We start from the raw sequence: 11,156 nt of genomic DNA on the forward strand, positions 1-11,156 counted from the left end.
CAGCTCTTCCTTTTTATCTTTTTTTTCTCCAAAACCCAAAAAGTCTGGGTCAACAACCCAGGTACCACGGCAAAAAGATGAAGAAGATAATGAAGAATTGGTGATTTATAGGAAACCTGCAGTCCTTCATGTTTAAATAAATACGTCATTAATAAAGTGTTTTGCAGGCTCACTATTTCTAAACGTTAAACTGATATATTTTTAAAAACTGCAGATATCCTGCAGCTCTTTCTCCGAGTAGTCAGGGGATCTTTGAAACAAATTTAACAGCTATAAATACAACAAAGACAAAACAAGTGAGAAGGACTTTCCACCAGCTGACAAAGCAAACAGTTCTCCTTATAACGCCTCTACTGCATCAAACATTAAAAGACTGAGCAATAATGAAGACATTAGTTACAGCAGACATACAGAAACTGAAAGATGCACATTTTTGCTCTTACTGAAGAAAAGAAGGTCAGTGTAATCACAAGGTCATCTTGTCTCCAAGAAATGCAAATCCACTACTGCACTCAGCACTCTAGCACTATGCAAATGAATCCATTTATTGATCACTTAATCAATTTTTGCTGAAAAGTAGTTTTTTCTTTTTTTGTGTGTGTGTTTTTTACTGTGGTCAACACTTGTTTTGGATCCCATTTAGACTTCATACTTAGTATTGGTTTTGGGTAATGTATTTTTCTTTTCCATATTATAATATTCCAGCACTTTTCTGCCCTAAAGGCCTGTTTTTGATTAATTTCTTGTTGACTGAATGAAAAGTGGCTTCACGTGCTAAAGGCTTCAGTTTGTTAGTGTGATGGTTGTTCGTAGTAAAGAAGTCGGGTCAGAGATAAATTTAGTTTCTTCTGTTAACCTACATCAAGCTTTTATATGGCACAACAGGAGTGTGATGCTGGAAGTAGCTTCGATTTTGCTTGTTTCTGTGGCAGATTGTCAAGAATTCATTATAAAGGACTTTTTAAACTGTGAAATGACCCAGGCAGAGGGTAATAGCAAGTGAGAATAAAGAGCTGAGCTCAAGGCAACCTATGTGTCTCCTGATTTTCACTAACAGGTGTGACTTCATTGGCTAAAATGAATCACAGGTTGCTCTTAAAATTTTTGAATAAATTTTTGTCACAGTGGCAGTTCCTCTGGTTCACATTGAAAACAGCAGTAAGAACAATCACAACAACACTCTACAAATGTATGCAAGATACATTCATTTGAGAACAAGAAGCACTCAGAGAGCGCAACAAGCATTAAGACACATATTTTTAAATAGCTCTATATAGCATTATTATCACTTGGACCTTCAAATCAATCTAAAGACCTTTAAGATAGTTCAAAGGTCAAATGGGACATGATATGGTGCATTCGATATGCTGACAAAACAGACCACACTTGTAAGAATCATAGTTTCTTATAAGTGTTGTTATAAGAGTTTTTGTCAATTTTCAACCAAGTTGACATTGAAGACCTTGGTAGATGTATGTAAAATTTTAATGGATGGTTAAGACGATCCCAGGCCACACCCCTAGTTTTATCAGAATTCTTTCGAGCTACCCTGTTTACAGACAGAATGACACATATGCATGCAAGCATTAACCTTCTTGGGCAGTTAATAAAGGAAAACAATACCTAAACCTTAAAGAAGGGGTACAATGGAATAAAAACGTGAAAATTAGTGAACAGTGATTAGCACTTTCAGTTGATAGGAGAAAAGTCCTTGGTTTGAATCCAGTCTTGGAATTTCTGTGTGGAGTTTGTGTTGGTCTCACACAAGTGTCTGCATGGGTTCTCTCAGTGCACTCTGGCTTCCTCAGGTCTTTGGATTGTGACTCTAAATTGGCTATAGGTGTGAATATGAGCACGGTTGTCTGTGTTAGTCTTGCGACTGATTGGCGACTCATCCAGGAAGGACTGTGTCTCTTGCCCTGGGATAGGCTGAAGCTCTCCTGTGCCCTTAAATCGGATAAGCAAAAGAAAATGAATGGATTAAAAAAAAAAAAGCCTGTGAAAAAAGAAAATCTGCATCCTCAGGCCACAGTGATTCAAGCCTGTATATTCAAGGAGTGTCTATTTGGAGCGGCTTCTTCCCAAACCTTCACCTCACCGCATTCACTGAATATCATGAATAGAATTATTTGCTTCAGTGAAATTTCCTGCACCATGAGAAATGATGTCACTGTGTTTTGTTAAAGATTTTTGTCCTTGCATGACCCTTCAAAATGCTGCTACTACATCTCTTGTATGACGACTTTGTATAATGGAGCTGTGACATCGTCATAGTGGCTTTTTGACTCTAAGCCAACAGACCAAAACACAGCTGTCCCTCTGTAAGATCCCCCTTCTGGAGGATTACTGATCTGGGACCAGCTGCTCTATTAGAACAAAAAGTGGTACATAAGTCTGCTGCTTTTCCCAGGAGTCAAACCGACTCTCATTTCTGGGGGGGAGTCAAACCCACTCTGCCCAGAAATATAGATCTCACACACAGAGAAAGGTAACACGTGCATGTCTGTTTGAATGCAGCACAAATTAAACACAGAAACCATTACAGGGGAGTTTGCTTGTCTTGTTTGTGAGTGTTGCCACATTAGGGCAAAGACATGGAAATGAGAAATGAATTATACTCTGTACTCTACAGGGGGATTAGATTAACCATCTCTGATCATGTTCATGTCATTAGTTTCAGCATGTTTTCAAGTGGGACAAACACCTGGCCACAGTGGAAGCACTGTACCCAGGGGCAGGTGTATTAGTCAAAATATTCTCATTCAGCCAGTCATAATTCCTCCGCACTGTGTGAGTGTCTGAGATCAGCTGCACACCACTCAGTGTTGTTGAGGGAACAGCAATGACCTCATGACTCACTAATGGCAACCGAGCTGAATGATTTTAATGGGAATGAGAGGGGGCACTTCTGTACTGACTGGAGAAAATGGGGACATGAATAGAGGAGGTAATTGACTCGATGTCATGCCTAGATCTGGAGCATCGAGTCCTACAAATCAAACCAAGATTTCAGCAGCTCTGTTAACAGCAAACATTGATATCAAATAGATAAAAGTCCATCAAAAACACTGGTGGTAATAGGATTTTCCTGCTTTTAACCCACTTTTTTACTTTTTCTTTTTTTACTTCTCTCTGTCATCTGTAAAGCTTGAAACCAGTACCACCCTTCTCATCTTCAGAGCTATCAAATCTGTTCCCAGGACACCAATCAGCAGGCAGCGATCTAATCATAATTGCTACAAACCTGCTAATTGTGAAATCCCCCTTCCTATTTTACGCTCTAATATCTAATTTGCGAGTGAGATGAATTTAAACGCTTACATAAGTTGCCATAAAAAGAGGGATGCAACCCCCTGCTTGCTCCATCTAAGCCATCGTCAGCCAATAAATCACCACACGGGCGCTGTTGCTAAGGAGCTGCTGGCTCAAGGTCAGCTGACCTAGCTGTCAGTCACAGTGATTTATCACCAGTCAAACCCTGCGTAGCTCACGTTCTAATCAAACAGCCTTCAACACTTAGTACAGATCTGACATTATTTACTTCAGTGTGCGAGTTTCAGCATCAACTGATGAGTTTCTGTTGATGTTTCTTCCTTTTCTTGCTGTATCTGAATGGCTTTCAGGTGACTTCCCTGCTTACATTTGTAATATTACATACAGGTAACTGCATTTAAGTAATTCAATTATGTTGCTATTGTTATCCCTGTCAGTTAGTTGTTGATAAAAGCATGCAGTTAAATTATAATCGCCTCGCCTCTGTCAGTGCACCCCAGGGTGGCTGTGGCTACAATGTAGCTTGCCATCACCAGTGTGTGAATGTGTGTGTGAGAATGGGTGGATGACAGGTTGTGTAAAGCGCTTTGGGGTCCTTAGGGACTAGAAAAGCGCTATACAAATACAGGCCATTTATAATTGCTAATCAAATGTTGGTGTTAGTGGGTGACCTGCTCCTCCACCAGAGCTACGGTCTTGAGTAAACAAGACAAAAATATTACATAAATATATACACACATATTGGTTTCCATACAAAAGGACTATTAACAAACATTAGAGTGGAAGGTTCAACTGCCAGCTGTGAAAATGCTCCAGGTGTGTGTGCATGTGAGTGTACACACACAGAAAAAAAGATTTCAGTGAGCATTTTTATAAATCGAGGACATTTACTCTTCAGATTTAAAGTGAACTCTGAACAGGAGCCCCAGTCACCGCAAATTTATGGACTAATGGATTAAAACAGCGGTCCCCAACCCCCGGGCCTCGGACCAGTACCGGTCCGTGAGTCGTTTGGTACCGAGCCCCGAGAGTTGAGGCTCAGGTGTGAAATGTACGGTTTTGAGGGTTTTTATCGGTTTTCAGCGTTATTTTGTTATCGTTTTTATCGTTAACTCGGTTTTCCTGGGTCTTTTCACGTGTGTTATGAATAAATCTTCTTTTTTTTCGGTACCGGTACTAGTTTTATTTTGTTGTATTTATCCGCGACACCTTAAAGGCCGGTCCGTGAAAATATTGTCGAGCATAAACCGGTCCGTGGCGCAAAAAAGGTTGGGGACCGCTGGATTAAAACATTAGAGAGCAGAAATAGAAATAAATCCAATATTCAGAAAACCTGATTTGGTGGCGTCAGTTGTACAAAAATATCTTATACAACAAAGTTGGTGACTTTATCCACCCTCAACTACTGGATCCTCCAGACAGACAAGCACGAGTTTTGTTTTTTGTTTTTTATTTCCTAATATATTCAACTTTTTTGGTAATTTTGTAATTTTGGTGGTTTAATGAATACTTTTTTTCCCCTAAGGTGGAAATCTTTAATGACTTTAAGAAACAAGAATTGGATCCACAAGTTTGAATTCATTTTGGATTTTCTGTAATCCAAACATAAAATCATTTTTCAATAGTTTAATAACTGGTGCTGAAGGTTCTACAGTGTCTTTTAACCTGAGACGGCCTTTTAACTTCGCCAAGGTCTAAAAGAACTTTCATCTTTGGATGAGATGAAATTCTGGTGAAAAGTTTTACGGTCAGACAAGACAAAGATTGATCTGCTCACAATGACAAGAGGTATGTTTGGAGGCATAAATGTGAGGCTTTCAAACCTAAGAACACTGTACTAACTGTCAAGCATGGTGGCATCAGTTCTAAAAATGCTTTACAGTAAGTCTCAAATTCCTGTTTATGTGCCAGAGGTGGCAGAGCTGAAATGCAAGGTTCTTACTTGCCTTTGGGATCAACTTTGGGTTCGGTCACTTGATCAAGGACACTAGCTCAATGACCTGAGCCGTCATTACAAACTTACTCAGAAATGGAGAAGTACAAACTTGTGGGTGTGTGTTTTCGTAAATGTGCCTGTGTGAGTGCACTCAACTCATCTGAAACCTCACGTAAGCCTTGCAAAAGCTGCTTATCAGAAAAGACTCATCATGATAAACAACAGCTGGTAATGTTCACACAGACGCGTGCACACGCACACACACACGTACACATGCTAATGTCCAAACTGTTCCGTCCCATCAGCAGTCAATATTTGATGTTGCTCAATTTCAGCCTGACGTGTAAAAAAAAAGCACCTTCTTTTATTCTTTTATGGGACACCTCTCTTTTCTTCCATGCACACATGAAGTTTTTCTCCACATCCTTCCCTCAAACATACTTCACACGCACACACACACACAAATCTGAAAAAACAAACACCCACAGTCACACACACATGCACTGCAGACATACCGGTGAGCAAACACTGTGTTGCTGTACTTTGGAGCGCTGGATAAGGCTTTGAGTTTAGTGTCAAAGTCAGACAGACAACTGACAACGACAAGATGGCCAGAGTGTGTGCACTGGTTTGCTTTGCTGGTTTTTTGCTGGACATGTATGGAGTGGGTGCTGAGATCACAGAAGAAAACACAGGTAAAAAGCAGCAGAGCAGGTATTGACCCAGGTGGCAGGAAAATGAGTTCAGCAAAGTTTAGAGCTGCACAAAATATAGGAAAAGGCTGGTGGCTAAGCAGGTGACCACTGAATAACCTCGATTCTTAAAGTTCTTATTCACTTGGATCTGTAAAGATTCCTAAGTGCTTAGGCTGTCGGTGTAAATATTTTTAACTATTTATGAGGATTACTCAGGTCAGCCCTTATCATAACCCAGTTTGCTTTTGTCCATCCACAGGGTTAGGATGTAAATCTGAAATGTTAAGTTGATATAATTTAGACAATTTGGTGCTTGTTTGGTGGCTGTTTGCAAGACGTCTTGTGCTGGAAAGGCAGGGATGATAGCTGGACCACTGAGTTAGGTACATGTAGCAGCCAGTCTAGATTATCCTAAGCGGATGTAAAACTGTAGCAAGTATCAGCTCTTTGTTTGGCTCAATTAAATGATTAAGGTAAAGCATCATGTGTCAAAGGGATCACCAGATATATGCAGATGAGACCATAGCAGACTCTCTACACAAGTGAGAACACCAATAATATGATTACTGCAGAGGAATATCATAGACTGTACATAGAAGATGGTCACTGGACAGCAAAGTTGTACATTTTTAGCCTCAAGCTGAGCTTTTTGGTCACCATAAAGGTGTTTTGATGAGTGCATTGTCGATCTGAATGAAAAAGTATAGAATCTCAGCCTGCTTCCAACAAACCCTGCTGCCAGATTTAAGACACTTCCACGCTGGTTTCACTTTCAGTCCTGGTACCTGTCCATCTTTGATGTACTTTTATATTATGCATATAGGTTTTATATACATATATATCCCTGAAAGCAGCCTTTATCAATAGTTCTGAATAATTATGTTAAACTTAGTGAGGACTCTTTGTCTTTTGTTACCCTTTCAGGAGCTGTGTTCGTGTCTCAGCAGACGGCACACACCGTGCTGCATCGTAAGCGCAGATATAACACTCCTTTTGAAGAACTTAAACAAGGTAACCTGGAGCGGGAATGTATGGAAGAAATTTGCAGCATGGAGGAGGCCAGAGAGGTGTTTGAGGATGATGAGAAAACTGTAGGTCTCTCTCTCTCTCTCTCTCTCTCTCACACACACACACACACACACACACACATGCACGCACACACACAATCCTATGCCTTTACCAGTATTAAGATCTTGACTGTTTATATCTCCAAAAGTGGGCAGTTACAGTGGTCTAGTGATCAGAGCTTGATGGATGGTTGGTGAACTTCCCATTTAATTTGATCTTCCTTTTGCAGATGGAGTTCTGGGCAGGCTATATCGGTAAGACGAACAAAGTACAAGTTCTCATGTTTGCTGAGAATTTACAGCACACAGTCTTCTCTAAACCTGTGGTGTGGTCTGTCGTGTGTAGATGGCGACCAGTGTAAGCCACCCCCCTGTCAGAATGGAGGTGTGTGTAAAGATGGGATCAACAGTTATCTTTGCTTGTGCCAACCAAACTTCAGTGGCAAGAACTGTGAGATCGGTGAGTGTGGATCTGAATAACTCGGCTGAAACAACGTTTGAGCTAAGACCATAAAGTTTTGTCAAAGAAAGCTAATTCTGTTTTCCTGACTTTTTCCAGAAGTGAACAAGCAGTGTTTGGTGAACAATGGCGAATGTTCTCATTTCTGTGTAATGAAGGCTAATCAAGCTGTGTGCAGGTGCGCAACTGGTTACATACTTGGGCCAAACAAGAAGAGCTGTGAGCCAATAGGTAAAACCACACACAGCATTTAGTGCAGTGCTCAGAGCGTTTTGTTTTGTTTTTTTCTGCACGAGTGCTTTCTAAAAAGGTAAGCACAGTCTATGTGAAACATCTGCACCTGTAGAAGAAATTCAATTCACATTAAATTTAAAGTTTAACTTACGAAGTACATTTTCCATTAACATCTGATTATTTTTCATTCTGACTTCAACTACAATACAGTTTCTAAGGTTTTACATATGAAGACATAATAAAAAAAAAACCTTATCTTTATCAGGTTTTAATATTTGCTAAATACAGTTAGAAAAAAAAAAGACTGAACAACTATGGCTTGTTTAGAAGCCTCTAAAGAGCATGGCAGTAAAGCATGGCATTGGCTATGATTTGGGCTTGTTTTGAAGCAGATCATCTGAGTCCCTTGTAGTCACTGGGTCAACCATGAACTCCTCTGTATACCAAAGTGTTTAAAGCCAAGTGTGAGGCCATGTGTCCTGAAGAATGATCCTGAGCAGAGCGGCAAATCTACAACAGAATGGCTGAAAAAGAAAAGAATCAAGGCATCGCTATGGCCCAGTCAAAGTCCAGAACTCAACCTGATTAAAATGCTGCGGTGTGACAGTAAGAGAGCTGTGCATAAACAAATGCCTGCAAACCTCAATGAAATGAAGCAACGTTGTAAAGAAGAGTGGGCCAAAATTGCTCCACAGCCACATGAGATACTGATAAAGCCACAAAGAAAAACCATTAATTTAAGATACTGCTGCTAATGGTGGTCTGGAAGCTACTGAATTACGGAAGTATATAGTTTATTTTATATTGCATCTGCATTTCGGCTTAGTTTTTGTTACATAAGTAATGACTTGGAATAATATTTCATTTGTTGTTGTTTATCCATGGTTGTATTTACCTCATTTAAAAACCAAGTACAGATTAGTTAGCTTTTTACGATGTCCTGATGTGTGAAACCTTAGAAAGGACGAACCGTGTAGTTTCCTTTTTACCATGAATACATGCAAATTTTGTATTCCACAGAGAGGCAACAATCATAAAGGAAATAAACTTTCATGTAAATATTCATGATGATTGTTCATAATGCAATTGTTCCTCCTCATACTTCTCCTGAAGTTGTCTTCCTAACACGTCTCCAGTGGAAGTAGTGGGGTGCAAAATTTATAGTTCTCATTTTTACGCTCGTTCATGCTTCAGCAGCCGGACTAAGTAAATCATATGAACGGGAAAAAATTCTTCTTTTCTTTTATCACAAAAAACATTCAGGGAACTTAACAGTAATCACCTTCATCTATGATACACTGCTTAAACATAATATAACCAGACTTTGCTAAAGATGAAGTGTTCAAAGGGAACAGAAAGGAAAGAGGTATTTTTCTTTTCTTTCTATTTTTGGGTCAGCAATCTGCACATGTGAGAAAAAATCTGAAGAACTATAGTTCCAACCCCATAAAAAATGACAATGTAAAATTTAAACAAATCTAGGAGGCAAAAATGTAATATTTCCCCTATTAATTCACTTTTATTTCTCCAGAGCCATTCAGCTGTGGTCGTGTGAATCTGTCCTCCAGCTCTCTCACCAGGTCCATTCTCGAACCAAGATCGTCAAACTTCTCCTACAACGATACCCGAAACGATTACTTCTATGATGAAGATATATCACAGTATGATTATCTGAACCATCCCATGACCGACTCAAACCCGAGCAATGACTCTCTGGACTCTGAGGCTGTGATTGGCAGTCGACATGTGAGAAGTGTCACCGATACACCAAAAACAAAGACAGAGATGTCGTCCTGGGGGTATGCCACACTCCCCAACGTCACAGCTCAAGAGAAAACTGACCAAAGAATTGTGGGAGGAGATGTGGCCATTCCTGGAGAGATACCTTGGCAGGTACTGTGATATAGGCTGGAGAGGGAAGAGCTGGGGATGCAGTGAAGGCCAATATGTGAAGAACTGGAACAAAAATCCCAGCAGGGCAAGAACATTTGCATGAGTTTTAGATGTAGCTGTAAAGTAAGACGTAAGCTGTAATCCTCAAATAGTCAGCAACTTTTAAATCTGTGCAATAGTTTAAATAGAAAGACTTTTGAATAGACTTTGACATTTAAACTTGCACTTGAGCGCCAGGTTTAATGAAGATGCATTAGAAGTGTAAGTCTAGACCCGTGTTTGAAGCCTGTGCCATGCAGAGAGAACGTGCTGCTTTTGAGTGTTTTTTGTTTTCAGTTGCTCAAAAAATGTGCAAGAAACGGTAGGTTCTTTAAAACGGAATACTGCATCACTGCTCTTCTGTTGCAAGTTTTCTTTGCCTTTCTTTCTGCTTTCTGTGTTTGAAGGTGGCCCTGATGTCCCGCCCAGACAGCGTGCAGAGAGCACGGCCCTTCTGTGGAGGATCCCTGCTCGCTGACTTATGGGTCATCACTGCTGCCCATTGTCTGTGGAACAACGATGGCACAGAACGTAAATTCTTCATCAGAGTTGGTAGGAAGAACAAAGGCTACTTGCATTCTTTAACATTAAATCTTTCACTTGAACTAAAGTACAAATAATACTGTTTTGTCCTAAAGTATTAGGGATCAGGCTATTCCTTTTTCGTTTCAGCTTCATGGCTTTTTAACAAATTATGTTTCAATTATGTTTCTTTAATGTTTTTTTTACAAGTTGTCTAGTACTTTAGACTTTGCTTCCTTGTGCAGAAATTTCCATTGTCTTAGAAAATCTTTATCTTAATCTATGGTTCCAGGTGAACATGATGTGAACCAAGATGAGGGTCCAGAGCGAGACCATGAGGTGACCGAAAGGCATCCCCACCACAAGTATGATTTCAAGAACTCACCATATAACCATGACATTGCGCTCCTAAAGCTTGGCAGTCCAGTGGACTTGTCCAACAAGCGGCGTCCCATTTGCCTGGGCCCCAAAGACTTCATACAGAACATTGTGAGAGAATCCACGGTCTCCCTTGTGAGTGGATGGGGCCGGATAAGGTTTCAAGGCCCCGAGGCCACCAAGCTCCAGAAGCTGGAAGTCCCCTATGTGGACCGCACCAAATGTAAACAGAGCAGCCGAGACCATATCACCCGATTTATGTTCTGTGCAGGCTTTGAAAGTGAACAGAAGGACTCGTGCCAGGGGGACAGCGGTGGGCCGCATGCCACCAATTACAAAGGAACTTGGTTCCTGACAGGCATCATCAGCTGGGGAGAGGAGTGTGCCAAAGACGGGAAGTATGGCATCTATACCCGGGTCTCACACTACTACAAATGGATCAGTAACGTAACACAGATCAATATAAACGATTAACAGGATTCATGACTCAGCTGTAAAAATAAACAAGTAGCATGTGTTGAGTTTAGCCCCCAAGGAAGTGAATGAAGTGAGAAATCCCCCGTGTTCTTTTTTAGTACCTCAATAAAACATATCAACTTATCTGAGTGTTTGAGTATCATATGATGTTCTCATTTTTGATGACAAATATGATTTAAGCA

The 11,156-nt window shown here is 40.3% G+C and overlaps 1 protein-coding gene across 2 annotated transcripts in view; it reads left to right on the forward strand.

Moving 5' to 3' along the window:
• The window catches only part of f9b (coagulation factor IXb), a 21,924-nt gene extending 10,827 nt beyond the window's left edge, over positions 1–11,097 (forward strand). The window contains exons 1-8 of one of the 2 annotated variants that reach the window (XM_084940583.1): positions 5,083–5,904; positions 6,829–6,995; positions 7,202–7,226; positions 7,318–7,431; positions 7,531–7,662; positions 9,197–9,558; positions 10,005–10,149; positions 10,412–11,097. In XM_084940583.1, coding sequence (XP_084796709.1) covers positions 5,817–5,904; positions 6,829–6,995; positions 7,202–7,226; positions 7,318–7,431; positions 7,531–7,662; positions 9,197–9,558; positions 10,005–10,149; positions 10,412–10,971 — 1,593 coding nt within the window. In that variant the 5' untranslated portion in view covers positions 5,083–5,816 and the 3' untranslated portion in view covers positions 10,972–11,097. Of the gene's footprint in view, positions 1–5,082; positions 5,905–6,828; positions 6,996–7,201; positions 7,227–7,317; positions 7,432–7,530; positions 7,663–9,196; positions 9,559–10,004; positions 10,150–10,411 lie in introns of those variants that run through there. The other variant, XM_084940584.1, reaches the window with a different exon arrangement.
• Positions 11,098–11,156: the final 59 nt, after the last annotated feature.

Source organism: Perissodus microlepis, chromosome 10 (genome assembly GCF_051167445.1).
Source record: "Perissodus microlepis isolate ML-2025 ecotype Zambia chromosome 10, ASM5116744v1, whole genome shotgun sequence".
Lineage (NCBI taxonomy): Eukaryota > Metazoa > Chordata > Actinopteri > Cichliformes > Cichlidae > Perissodus > Perissodus microlepis.